Raw genomic sequence first — 14,039 nt, 5'->3', positions numbered from 1 at the left:
GAATGAGCAAGTGCCATACTTCCTGTAGATGTTTTTGGGGCACAAGGAGGGGGCACTTGCTCAATCTTGGGATAGGATAAGGGATCTCCTGAAAAATTTTAAAGGAGATAGTATTTGAGTCACAAGGTATGAAAGGAAAGTTCTAGAAAGAGAAGAAGCAACACATGTGGTATATTGGGTGAGAGTAGGGTAGGGAGAATTAAAAGTAGTTTTCTCTGTCTGTTACCCAGGGGAACAGTGGAAATCAGGCTAGAAGGGAGACAGAGATAGAGTCTGTGGGTCCTGAATTCATGGGTGAACTTTATCCTGAACACTGGATGCCCAGATAGAGGGTGATAGACAGGACATTGAAAGCAAGTAAGTGCTTCAGGGAACAAGCAAAGAGGGCAGAGCTTCATATACATTTCCTACCTCCCACAGCATTTCCAGTGGCCCAATCCAGAAACCGGGCATCTTCATCAGCCATGTGAAGCCTGGCTCTCTGTCTGCAGAGGTGGGATTGGAGGTGAGTGACCCAAAGAAATTAACTCTAATGGCATAATATTTGATAGCCAGTAAGATAGTTTTGGAGGGGAGAGGTGACAGGGTAGGCTTGTGGCCCTCCCAGGGCCCCGTCAAAATTTTTCTACTGCTTTACTCATTGGGAAGAGTTGAAAAGCAGCCACTTAGACCCAGCACCTAAACCTGGCACCATGCAGGAGCCCTTCCTCCAGATGAGTGAGTGTAACACACCAGTCCTTCTCCATCTCTCCTTCAGACAGGAGACCAGATCGTTGAAGTCAACGGCATCGACTTCTCTAACCTGGACCACAAGGAGGTAAGAGGTGAAGGTCTTTATCTGTTGGCCTTATCACCTTCCCACCCCACTGCTCACCCCAACCATCATGGTGTCTGTGGTCTCTGCCTGGATTGCCCTGGTCTATCTGTCAGACCCCAGATGACTGACCTTCTGTTCCCACAGGCTGTGAACGTGCTGAAGAGTAGCCGCAGCCTGACCATCTCCATTGTAGCTGGAGCTGTAAGTCCAGAATGAGGTGGTGGGGGCCCCATGACCTCTGACCCATAACCTATGACCTCACATCTCTGCCACACACTCCCAGAAAGGGCCAAGGGGTCTCCTTCCCTGAAATACTGACCGCAGAGGAAAACGGCTTCTGCACAGCAAGAAGCCTGGGTCAGAGACCTCCAGAGTTGCAATATATGGGGAGGCACGGCATTGAGAAGGTGACCCACATCTTGGACCCCCAAAACCATGGCTGTGGATGTACAGCTTTCCCAGGGGCCTAAGCAAAGGGCCTCTTTCTCCCCACCAGGGCCGGGAGCTGTTTATGACTGACCGCGAGCGGCTGGCAGAGGCACGTCAGCGTGAGCTGCAGCGGCAGGAGCTCCTGATGCAGAAGCGGCTGGCCATGGAGTCCAACAAAATCCTCCAGGAGCAGCAGGAGATGGAGCGCCAGTGAGTGGCCATCCGGGGACCCCCACCTTCCCAGACTACCTTTGCCCCACCCATTTTGGCTCTTGTCCTCTGCTCCTGCACAGACTTCATCCCCACTTCCAGGGCTGTCCTCAGACCAAATAGGTTAAGCAGCAGGTCAGCAAATCAATCCTCTGCCTCAGACCACCAGGCTCCTCCCTCCTTGCTGAGGACAGCCCCTGATTTCCAGATTCCAGGACTATGGGAAATGAGGCTCCCACCAGCAGCACTGATGTTGAGTACCTACCACGAGGCTGATGCTGATTAGGACCTTGCTTGCGTTATTTAATTTAATCTCCATGCCAGCCCTGGTAGGCAGATGGTATTAACCTGTTTTATAAGTGAGATAGCTCAGGCTCAGAGGGGTTAAGCATCTTGAGTCCAAAGTCACACATGACCTAGCTGGGATTCGCATCCAGACAATCTGACTTAAGAACCTGGCAGTCCCCAGAGGGCCACCCACCTGTGGTGCTAACTGCTCCCCACCAGGTAGTTAAAATGATGGACTGAGAAAATAAATGGGGCAAGCAATTCATAAATGAAAAACCACAGTCAAAATCCAAATGCAGATATATTCTCAGCACTTAATAAGTATTTGAAAAAGAAAGGAAAAGGGATGTTCCCATTTCCATCATCAAAGAACTAACCTGGAAAGCCACACAAACCTGGTTAGCAACCCCTGCTTGGGGTCTGGCTGGGCCCTCCTCTGAGAGGACCCTCTCTCAGTCTAGATCCTGCTTGTTGTTAGTCACTCCATCTAAGAGTTTGGAGTGTGGCCCTCATGTGAACCTCATCTCCTGTGGCACAGAATATCTGCCTACTATGCCAGACAAAACCTCCCAGGAACACAGGTTGTGTGTTCAGACTTGTGTTGGACAACTTCCTTAGCTCCCACAGCCGGTGTAAGCATCCTTGGAAGAGATGCTGGAGAAAACATTTAAAACTTTTCTCAAATCAGGAACAGTTAGCTTTTCTTGCATAGACTCAGACATGCCTATCTGCATTTATTTTAGGAGGAGAAAGGAAATTGCCCAGAAGGCAGCAGAGGAAAATGAGAGATACCGGAAGGAGATGGAACAGTGAGTATCCTGGATTTGTGTGTGCCTGCACATGTGGTGCTCATGAGTGTGCTTCCAGGAGTGTGGCCAGCCAGAGGTCACCTCTAGGCCCAGTTTACCTGGCCCTCTGTCCCCTAGTAGCTCCTCCTTTATTTGTAGCCATTCCACACTCCTAGTACAGCCCATTATACCCAGGCAACAAGAACTTAGGTGTTTACCCAGAACATCAGCTCCAGGACCGGCCTTCCTCGCCACATTAGAACCATGAGGCTGCTCCGGGGCTGGTTGGGGTTCTCAGGTAGGCAGGAGATAGGCCTGCAAAGGTTCTGACTCAAATCACAGGTGTGGGGTTTAATTTCAGGATCGTGGAAGAGGAAGAGAAGTTTAAGAAGCAGTGGGAAGAAGACTGGGGCTCCAAGGAACAGCTCCTCTTGCCTAAAACCATCACTGCCGAGGTGCACCCAGTACCCCTTCGCAAGCCAAAGTGTAGGTACCATGTGCCAGGGGAAGAGGTCCTTCTAGGACCTGGGGCTGGGGGGATGGACAGAAATGCTGGCCTCCCTCCACTAACTGCCCATGGCTCTCTCAGATTCATTCCCTTCATGGTGGTGCAGCTGAGTGTGAGGGGCCATTTTTCAGGGCTTTAGGGTGGGAGGGATCTGTCTGCCTCCTTGTCTGGGGCCTGCTCCACATACAAGCTCACAGGCTCTCCTCTACAGCACACATGTACACAGGCCACTGGGCTGCTGCAGATGGGAGAGCGAGCCGTGCAAGAGGAACTGGCTCATGTGATTGTTGTTAGTGTATGGGGTGAGGTGCCCTTCTGTCTGGTTCTAGACTGGGTTGGGATGAAACCAGCAGCAAGAAAGAGGAAGGAGCTCTGGTGGCCCAAGGTTGGTGGGCAAACAAAGGAGGAGCTTGCCTGAAGTGCCTCTTTCACCTACATCCCTGCACATGGGTGGCTGTCACACCACTCCAGGGATGGAGACAGGGAGAGGACTCCGAGACCCCTCCCAGATGTCAATATGGGTCTGGTGGCTGCACCATGCTGGGATCTCAGTTCCCACCATCGTTTCCATCTCCTCTTCACTGGTCCATTCTTACCTCTACCCTTCTTACCTTACCTCTCAATCCTGGCCTCCACCAGCTGCTACCCTGTCCCCAGGGACCCAACTTAGAGAACCAAGGCTCCTCTCTCTGTTGTGTGGTAGCCAATTGGAATTCTGTAGTGGGGTCTAGATAGCTCTGTCCCAACTTTGGGTCATATTTAAGCCCTAAAGTGACACTGCATTGCCAACACAGGCCTCTTGGACTGAAGCAGGTAGCTCCCAGAATTCCTTCCTGGCAGCAGAGCACAGTGTCATCTCATGGTTCTCTCAGAAAGACAAAGCATGCTGTCATCACCTTCCCCTATGACATTCAGTACGAGCTGAGGATGTGGCCAAAGCTGAATTCCTGGTGAATAATCCCTGTTTTAAATGGGCCACTAATTTGCTCTTATGAGTGAAATGGGAGCTTTGAAAGGAGAGAAATTGATTGTAATTGCTTCTCATGAAAGTAATACTAGTCAATTTAGTGCCTTCCTAGAAGTTAGGTCTCAGCTTCACAGCAAGGTGCACCCTCTCAGGAACCGTGGAAAATAAAAGCCTTTCACTAACTAGGTATTTATTTAGCATTGTTTTAACCAAACCAAGTTTCTTGAATAAAAGGAGCAAGACCTTTGCCTTTGCTTAAGATACACATGTATTCCAAGGCCATTCCACAAAGCACAGGATTGAAGGCTGCAGTCTGCCAGCCCCCGGGGCAGCTGCCACAGCCATCCATCTCCATGTGCACCCACAATTTAATCCTAACTTGGATGTAAGTCAGGAAATGTAGTAGAGCTTCTGAACAGCTCAATTCCTGTCTTTCCCTGCTGTTCCAGGGCAGCTGGAATGGTCATGGCTTTGTTGGGCTCATTGGCTACAGATAAAGCCCAACATGGCTCGTTGGCCAGCCAGCCTCAGCCCACCCAACATTTAACTCTGGGACCCAATTAGCCAGTAGGTGAGGCCTGACTCAGGTTTCTGTGCCTGCAAGGGATGAACCTACATTTTTGAAAAACAGGGAAAAGTGTGGAGCATCTCTAGCCTAGAACATGAAGGCCCTCAGTGTAAGGATGTGGGCAGGACAGACTGCTCCCCCCACTAGCTGCCCTAGAGGGTTCTGAAAATTGCTTCAGCCTACCTATCCATGATGATCCAGCAGCACCCCAACATTCTACCAAACCCTCAGAGATATGGTAACCTGTCACAGAGGTCCCTAAAGACCCTTTCTTAGCCAGAGCAGTGGTGAAGGGGTACTGTCTTTATTAAGGACTCCTGTTCCCATCTTCCTCACCCACTTCCCAACTTTCAACTGGGCACCTTGAAAAATGGTTCTCAGGTGTCAGGCCCCTATTGTTCACCCATTTTACAGATAGAGAAGCTAATTGTACTAAGGTTGAAAGTACTGCATGCACCATCCAGAGTGAGACGCCTTTGGTCTGGAATCCTGAGCCTTTTTCCCTGCCTTTCTTCCTTGGAAGAAAGTGGTCACAGGTCCCCCAACTCCTGGGAAGCCCTCTGGCCTCTCAGCCTCCTGAGTCCTCTTAGTTCACCAACTTCCTCTTTTCCCCGGGTAGATGATCAGGGAGTAGAGCCTGAGCTCGAGTCTGCGGACGACCTGGATGGAGGCACAGAGGAGCAGGGAGAGCAGGTTTGCGCCCCCGCTTCGCTCCCTGGCCTGGCTGTGCCCTGCTTGCCCTGCCCACCTCCTCCTGAAGCAGTGCAGACACCTGACTCCAAGGGGCTGGCACATGGTGGAGGCCCCTGGGGTCTGTGAGGCTGCTCCATGCCCCAGCTTGGGCCAAGCAAAACCTTAGGACAGAACACATGGCCAAACTGGTAAATCAGCAAGCACGTGCCAGTGCAACTGAACTGTTCGTGCAAATATTCAAATACTACCCAAGTTCAAGTGCCCTCTCTGCTCTCTGGCCTCTCCTCATTCCCAGATCCAGCAACTAAGGAGGTAGTGCCTAGTCCAGCAGGGGGCTTTCAACAGCCTATTCCAGCTCAATTCCAGGTGGTTAAAGGTGGGCAATTATTTAAGCCTTTATCTCAGCCCCTAAGAGCTCAGGTTTGGGGGCTGCCCTTTCATGCTGTCACCTGGGGAAGAAAGGGGCTGCACCCTGCTTATCTGGCTTGGATGGGGAATCTGCTTTTCTGGGGGCACATCTTCTGCCCATTGCTGCTGGAGCCAGCCTTTCAGATTGACCCAGCCACTGCCTCTCTTGCAATGCTGAAGGCAGAGGACTGGCCTCCCCAGTGAGACAACACAGTTTTGTTCTGTCTGACTGCAGTTCTAGGCAGAGACCCAGGCTCTCTTTTGTCTTGAGATGTGTTTTGGATGGAGAACCAGGCATCAGTTAGAGAGGGCTTTTTCTCTTTCAACGGGGTTTTGTTTGGAGATGATATCTGTGATTTGGAAAAGTTCATTCTTCCACAAGAAGTTTTCTTGCTGATTTTCTGGCACTGACTTCTGGAGTCAGTGTCTGAGAGGGAGGGGGGCTTTTCTCAGGTGGTCTTGGGCCTGCTTTGTCCCAGGTGAGGCCAGGTAAGTTGAAAGATGGACAGAGGGTGTGATTTTGCTGTTGGTTCTGCCAACACTGCCCTTCATCCCCCAAAACTATGCATTCCTTGGAAACCCAACTCTCACCTGCTGCCTATGGATGCTCTAGCCCAGTGGAAACACGTCTCACCATTTTGTTCTCTGTGTTCTTATAGCTTTTGGGTGGTTTTACCGGTACGATGGCAAATTCCCAACTATCCGGAAGGTAGGACAGGACTGGGTGCCGTGCTGGTTTGCTCCTCAGTTTGCAGTGGGGTTTGGACTTTAAAATTTTTCTTTCCCTATCAGTTCTGAACAGTGCCATTCACCCATTCCCTTGGAGGGCTAACCCTGACTGCATCTCTGTCAGGGTGACACCAAATGACAGAGGCATATGAGGGGCAGAGGCATCACGAGGGGCAGGTATACCTGTCATGAGACTTGACCAAGGGCCATCAGACTCCATGTGGGTCTATACCAGCTTCCAGGGGCACAGGGCAGGGCCAGGAGACTTCTGCTTTGTTCTGACAGATAGAACCAGAAGCCATGACCAGGAATCTGGGATCAGAGTGAAATACCAGGGTAGGTGTACACAGAGCCACTTTTCCAGGTTTAGACTGGCTACCCACGTAGCCTCGGGTTGGACAGGAAACTGCACCCATCACAATTCTCTCCTAGAACTATCTCTGCATTTACCCAGGATTATACATTTTTTTCCCCAGTTGCTGGGGCTGTTAATTTTCTGTTTAAATCTTATTATAGTATCTGCAGGCCCCATAAAATTTTCCTGTCCTTTGTCTTTCTAAATCACTTTGGCATTTGATTATATAAATGCTGCTGTTAATAACTGTAGATTGGACATTCAAGATGGCTTGGTATTTGGAAATCAGCCTATTAACATAAATCTGAGTGAGCTAAATTGGATGTTACCAGCTCTCTCTGGCAAAAAGTCAATACTCCAGAAACCAAAGCACTGGCAGCTAGGTGACTGATGCTCTGCAACTTCTCCCTTCCTGTAAAATGGGGATATCAGATGTGCCAGGAAAATCTACCCGCTTTCTCCAACACATTCCCATTAAAATTATAGATAGCAATATTCTGGCTGACACAAGTTATGTGTTCACCCAGAAGCCCAGATCATGATATGTATAGGAGTGAGTAAACTTTGTACAGAGCTCCCTGGAGATGTCTTCTCATACTACCATGGTCCTTAGTCTCATAAAATTATCTTCTTTATTTTTCAGCCTGACTCCAGGGCTTAGGTTTCTAATCTTCTCTCCATACTGTCTCTATTAGAACTCAATTAGAGAGGGCAACACACATACACACACACACACCCACCCACACACACACACACACGGAATTCTACTGGAAAAAAATAATAAAAGGAGACAGGTCAAATCTTTTCCAGGCAGTAATAACTAGGAAATGTGAAAGAGCTAGAATCTCTTGCACACATCCATCACAAATCAGGTCACTTGAAATTTGCCCTTGGTAGAGAGTTAGAGCTGGTTTCCACTATTTATTAGTCCTACATTTCAGAAACAGCTGGCACTATGGTTTTCATTTTTATTTCCAAAAGAGAGAACAGTTGCTCCTAGGTAGAAGCAAGAATGCATCACCCCAACTGCCTCTCCTCTCAGCCTTGACTGAAAGGAATATTTGCCATGAATTTGACTGCTAAAAGGACAATGTAGTCATGTCCCTCATGCTGCTTTGAAAATCCATCATCATTTTGCCTATAACCAGGGGAGATGCTAGAACACCAGGTCCCCAGGTAATACAAGGGGACATCCATGGCCATGATCATTAATGCACAAAATCCCCCTATGAGAAAAGAGAAAGATTTGTTGACTTCTGCTCCTGCTCTGAGTAAGACCGTCTGGGGCTCAAGGTCTCCAATATGTAGCCCTACAGAGTCTATGCTGGGACCTAAAGTATTCATGGTTCCAACTAAGACCTTTCACCAGAATTGCTTAAATCAGTCATGCAGAGCCCTTACTTGCAAGGGCCCACAGTCTGGCAGAGTAAGCAGATTCACACACAACTAAGTTACCTGGGTGGGGGTTGAGGGAGCTGGCAGGGAGACTTGCCCTTCTGCATCTGTAAGCTGCTCTACTGGGGATGGGACAGAAACGATTTGCTGTCAGCCTGTCCCACTCAGAAGCCCTGGCTCTACAATCTTAGCACCGGTGGGTCTTTTTTCAAATCAATAGGAAATTCTTTCCTATCATGGTGGTCCCTGTGGGAGGCCATGCCTTTATTCTAACAAACCGCAGCATGTTTCTGGCTCCTCTTGGGGAATTGCTGTTCAAACCTACAACATGGTGGTAGGGATTCATTTCTCAACTGAGCCAAGACTTTAGTGAACAGCATGGGCAAGGAGGACTCAGAAGCAGGAAGAAAGAAGCATTTTATCAAAAGGCTCATAGACTGCTCTGGTGGCAGGTCCCAGAAGTGACCACTTCCAAAGCATATTGGTTGTACACGGAGGTGAGAGTTGTCTTTGCTTACGGGTGAGGATAGTATAAGTCTGCAGAGATCTATAATGACTCACCACCCCTCTGGCTATGGATGAAAGCTGTATGTCATTTGCTGGGAAACTCAATTCCTCATTCCTGCCCTTAGATACTAAGATGATTCAAGAAATCCAAGAGCAGCCCCAGGAACACTTTTTAGAGATAGGGGATAAGCTCAGTGAATAGAGGATTCCCACCTTGTTCCAGAATTGCCCAGAATGTTGGCTTTCTGTGCATCCCCTCTCCTGTCCTCCATGCTGTGTGTGGCAGGGGCTTACCCTCCCTCCTGCTGTTGCCTCCTTGTCCCTGGCTCATCAAGGCACAGTAGAAAAATTGATCCAAATCCTGGCACCATCACTTACTAAATGTCTGATATCAGGCAAGGAACTTCACCTCTCAGAGCCTTCATCAAGAGAATGGGACAAAGCCTACATTGGAGATGATCAGTCAGTGTACATCCCTTGGCACACAGGAAGTCCATAAATATTCATTCTCTTCTTTTATTACCCCTGGGCTTCCTTGCAACCCAAAGGCAAAAGCAGCCAGGAGAATAGGTTCTGTGAGTCTAATTTAGCAGGGTCTTTTTGCCCTGCATCTCCCTCCCCAAATCCTTACCAACACTGTGAACACTGTAAAGCAGTTAGGCCCTTTCCCCACCTGCACCTCCTAGCCCTATGGCTCTCAGCTAATCCTCAGCAAAAGTGCCCAGGTCAGAGGGAGCCATGGATTTGACCTCTCCAGGACAGAAAAGTCTAGAATCTACACATGAGGGCAAAATCCAGTGTCCCTGGCTCTGGGCCCCAGATCTAAGTCTGCTCCCACCTCCTCCAGTTCAGGACAGAGGATCTCTGCAGATCTGCCAGCTCTCCTGGATTTTCTCTAGAATCTCCCAGGATGAATCTTTTAGCATCAGAACATGATCCACCTTTCTTCTCAGATATTGGGGAAGGCATGGGCCTGAATGCTAGGAAATAAATACAATGCCTTTTATTTAGACAGCACTTTGAAGTTTACAAAGCCTTTTCATAGATGTTATTTCACTGGCACTAAATAAAAGCCTGTGGGGCAGGTATTACCCCCATTTCAGTTAAGGTGAATCAAGCTCAGAGAGGTTGAGAAACTTAGCCAAAGTCATACAACTAGTTAGTGAACTAATAAGACAGTTCTTCTGCCTGGCAAAGGAATGTGTCTTCCACTCTGTAATGGACAGCAGTGGTCTTCCTGTCCAAAAACCTGAGGTCTGATGCCCAGTGCAGTGGGGCAGAGCTGGGGTGGGGTCAACATGGCAGAGGGTAAGGGGGTTTGCCCAGTGTTGTCCAAGGACTGGATGCCCTGTTTGCTGTGCTGTGCTGGTGTCAACTACTACCTTGTAGCCCTTGTCATATAAACAATGACACATCTGCTCAGAAAGGAAAAGATAAGAAGAAAGCCAAGTATGACAGCCTGCAGGAGTTGAGAAAGAATAAGAAGGAATTGGAATTTGAACAAAAGCTTTACAAAGAGAAAGAGGAGATGCTGGAGAAGGAAAAGCAACTAAAGATCAACCGGCTAGCCCAGGAGGTACGTGTCCTGCTCGTAGGCCAGGCGAGCATCTCTGGGTCAGTTTGGTTATCCCCTGCATTGTGCTGTCATGGTGCCAGCTGCACTTGAGCACCCCAGATGGACTTCAAGAATGAGAGCCTCCTCTCTCCCCAGCCTGGAGAACGAGACCATCCCACCTTCCCAACACTGTCTGACACTAACTCCAGGTATGGGTTTGAGGCTAACCCCTCTGCCCAGATTATAGGTCTCAGGCTAGTCATTAATGCACCTGGCTAGAGGTTTGAGTCTATCCCCTCTACTCTATCCCACCAGAGTATGAGTCTAAGGCTGGACCTCTCCCTTTTAGGTGTGGCAATGAGGCTAGTCTCCCTGCTTAGGATCTGAGTCTGAGGCTAAACCCTCTGCCCAATTTGTAGATATGCAATTAGTCTTCCATTCATCTGTCAAAAGTTCTGTTCATCTAATCTCCCTACCCAGGTTTGTGCAGATATTAAGTCTGAGGATATCCCCAATTAATCAGGCTATGAATCTAAGGTTGCTCCCTTCAACATAAGGTATGTCTGAGGCTAGACCTCTTTAATTTAGGAATGTATCTAAAGCCGTCCCCTGCAGACATGTCCAAAGCAATAGCACAGAGTGAGCAGCTCCTATTTACTAGGTGCAGTCGTCAGCTTAACTCCCTGGATACAGGGGATATTGTTCTTTCTGCTTCTCTTTAATGCTACCATGAATCAGAATGCCAAGCTGATTAGATTATAAAACCAAACAAGTCCTGGGAAATGTGAAGTGCATTAGGTCTGGCATTCAGAACAAATTAGCTAGAAAATTAAAAATAAGATTAAACTTGTGCTTCGGAAGACAAGGCAGCCTGGAGGGGGGAAAAGAGTAAAGTTAGATTCTTGGAATGTGCACGGAGGTTACAAAAGGATTGTTTTTGGCACATCAAGAGCCTCAGTGTTCGTGGGGATCCTGAGGTCCAGCTAATCCCATGCAGTACATAAGCCCCCCTGTGAATTTGCCTGTGGGTGCTGTTAGGTCAACCTGACATCTGAGCACCTTCCTCCCCATTGTTTCCACCTCCTCTGGGACCAGGTAGAACAAGGCTGAGTCTTTTTCCAGATAGGTGACACCTCCACCAGTGTTCTGGGGTTCTTAGAGAACTCCAGATTCACTTGTGCCCTTTGTCTTCTTCTTGTGGCTGCCCATGTGATTCACTTGTACCCTTTGTCTTCTTCTTTTGGCGCCGGTCCTGGGTCCCAGGTGTCTGAGACAGAGCGGGAAGACCTTGAGGAATCAGAAAAGATTCAGTATTGGGTGGAAAGGCTGTGTCAGACGCGCCTTGAGCAGATTTCCTCTGCTGATAATGAGATTTCAGAGGTAACAGAGCCCTACTTTCCACTGAGTCCTCTTGTTGCCTTCAGCAAGACCTACCCTGGGGACAGCGGGAGGTGTGATGGCCACTGGCAAGTGTCACCAGCCACATTGGTACCCTTTCCATTGCCCAGTGCCCACCCCTACCAGCTCACTTCTCCTTCTTCTCTTGGGACATGTCTGTATTTCTGCTTGTCTCCAGAGTGAGCACTAAGTCCCAATTGGTCTGAGATGGTCCCAGAAGGCCTGTTGTCCTGCAGTAATTACTACGAGTGCCCCTTATACGCTCAAGTGTGTACCAGTTTAGAGAATAAACTATCTGATCACTTTACTTATCACCCTCAGATAGCAAAACTTGGGTCTCTTATGCATGGGCACTCCCAACCAGCCAATAGGCTCAGTGAGCAGCCAGTTGGCAGAGAAGTGGCACCCCTTGGTTCTGGTTGAAGGGTGGGGGATCCCTAACAGCAAGAGAAACACATTAGGAGAGCATTGTACTCAACATATTGTGAAGTGGAGCACAGTGAATGTGGACAATTATAGAACCTCCTTGCAACCCCCAGATGACCACAGGGCCCCCGCCTCCCCTGCCTTCTGTGTCTCCCCTGGCCCCACCTCTGAGACGCTTCGCAGGTGGACTGCACCTCCACACCACTGACCTGGATGACATCCCCTTGGACATGTTCTACTATCCCCCCAAGACCCCCTCTGCCTTGCCTGTGATGCCCCACCCTCCACCCTCTAACCCACCTTCAAAGGTCCCTGCACCCCCTGTGCTTCCCTCATCGGGCCATGTGAGTGCCTCGTCCTCACCCTGGGCACAGTGCACTCCACCTGCCATTCCCATCCCTCCCCCTCCATCCATTCCCACCCAAGACCTCACTCCTACCCGCCCACTGCCCTCGGCCCTGGAAGAGGCACTGGGCAACCATCCCTTCCGCATTGGGGACACCAGCACTCCAGTCGAGGACTGGGAGGCAAAGAATCACAGTGGAAAGCCTGCCAACTCCCCTGCCCCTGAACGGGGCTTCCCACCCACCCCGAAGGTACAGCCCCTGTTCTGCATGCTATGCTTGGAAACAGAAAGAGTGGGGACAGCTGCTGTTTCCCATACTCTTCATGGCTCCTGTGAATGGAGACAGGACAAAATACCATCTCCTCCTACTTTCCGGAAATGACCCCCAAGCTGTGTGTGGACATCCTGCATGAGTATGGTTCTGCTGATTTTGAAGTGCTCAATTGCATGGTGGATTGCTGGGGCTCTTGGAATGTGCAGCAATATATCCATTTAATGTTCATTGCTCTCTCTGAACTCTTGGCTAGTGTTGGCCAGTAACTTGCAGTGAAAAGATATATTAATGAATAGCTAGCTCTGTGCCACATCTGGTCATTGCTTGACCTTATCCCAGAAAGCCTTGAACATGTGAAATGACTCCCTGGAAGAAGGGGAGGTGGGCGGGGTGGGGGTATCAGAGAGAGAAGTATTAGGCTTTGGAAATGAAGAGATGGCACAACCCAGTGCAGTATTAGGATATTACGGTTCCATTTTCCATGGTGCTAGCCAACTGCACTGGCTCGGAGTGTAAACTCAGAGATGTCTGGCCAACATCCAGCTAAAGGAAAAATGAAGATGAGAGAGTTCCTAGAAATCTCCAAATTTACTATTAAAAGAAGAGGGATGTTTTTCTTGGACATCAGGAGATTGAACAGTGATTTTTTCATAAAGATATGTTTCATATTAATTGTTCTTTATCCAAAGATTATTTTGGAAGAGGCAATCCCTGAGGAAGACACAGAGCTTTGATCCCTTGTTTCTGTCACCATGGGATGGCTCGAGTCTAGCTAAGGCAGTGGGGATCAGCTGGTGAGGGGACAGCCTCAGCAGCAACTCGCCAGTGGTTATTACTAAACCTCCCTTTTTGAGTTCCTGCTGAGGAACAGAATAAGCAGCTCAGAGCATTCAAGAGAGCTTGGAGGAAGGAAGGTGGGAGTGAAGGAAATGCCAGATACTGCAAGGCTGCAGCTTCCAGAAGGCCTCCCTCTGGACCCCTGGGGGGTCCTGGGCCCACAGCTCACACAGAGAGGAAGCAGTCTGTCTGTTCCATGGATGTCTTCCCCAGAGCCCAGCCAGGAGCTGTTTTTCAGGGTGCTGATCTAATCTGGCACATAGGGCCACATTTTTCTGTCTAAATGGCCCACACCAGATGGGCAGAAACTATTCCTCAGAAATTTGATTCTGAAGTCATTGATTGAGCCCCTGCCATGTTCTTCTTGGTCAGAGGGGAAGAAGGACTGTCCCTGACTTGAAAGCCAGGAGATTGCTGTTTGTTTACTGTTTGGCTTCATCATATCCATCAGCACTCTGGTGCTCAGGCCATCTGTGCTGCCCAATCTCCTCCTCCTTGCATGCCCCTGGTGAGTGCCATCAATGCTACAGCAAGAAGTGTG

General features: G+C 49.2%; 1 protein-coding gene across 1 annotated transcript in view; it reads left to right on the top strand.

Moving 5' to 3' along the window:
- The window catches only part of Ush1c (USH1 protein network component harmonin), a 41,078-nt gene that overhangs the window by 16,220 nt on the left and 10,819 nt on the right, over window positions 1-14,039 (top strand). Inside the window, exons 9-18 of the mRNA XM_076842527.2 lie at window positions 421-505; window positions 758-817; window positions 962-1,018; window positions 1,314-1,456; window positions 2,488-2,553; window positions 2,894-3,018; window positions 6,336-6,385; window positions 10,086-10,238; window positions 11,481-11,597; window positions 12,155-12,637. Of these exons, the coding sequence (XP_076698642.1) occupies window positions 421-505; window positions 758-817; window positions 962-1,018; window positions 1,314-1,456; window positions 2,488-2,553; window positions 2,894-3,018; window positions 6,336-6,385; window positions 10,086-10,238; window positions 11,481-11,597; window positions 12,155-12,637 (1,339 nt within the window). The remainder of the gene's footprint in view (window positions 1-420; window positions 506-757; window positions 818-961; window positions 1,019-1,313; window positions 1,457-2,487; window positions 2,554-2,893; window positions 3,019-6,335; window positions 6,386-10,085; window positions 10,239-11,480; window positions 11,598-12,154; window positions 12,638-14,039) is intronic.

Source organism: Callospermophilus lateralis, chromosome 2 (genome assembly GCF_048772815.1).
Source record: "Callospermophilus lateralis isolate mCalLat2 chromosome 2, mCalLat2.hap1, whole genome shotgun sequence".
NCBI lineage: Eukaryota > Metazoa > Chordata > Mammalia > Rodentia > Sciuridae > Callospermophilus > Callospermophilus lateralis.
This window is presented reverse-complemented; position numbering and strand designations above follow the sequence as displayed.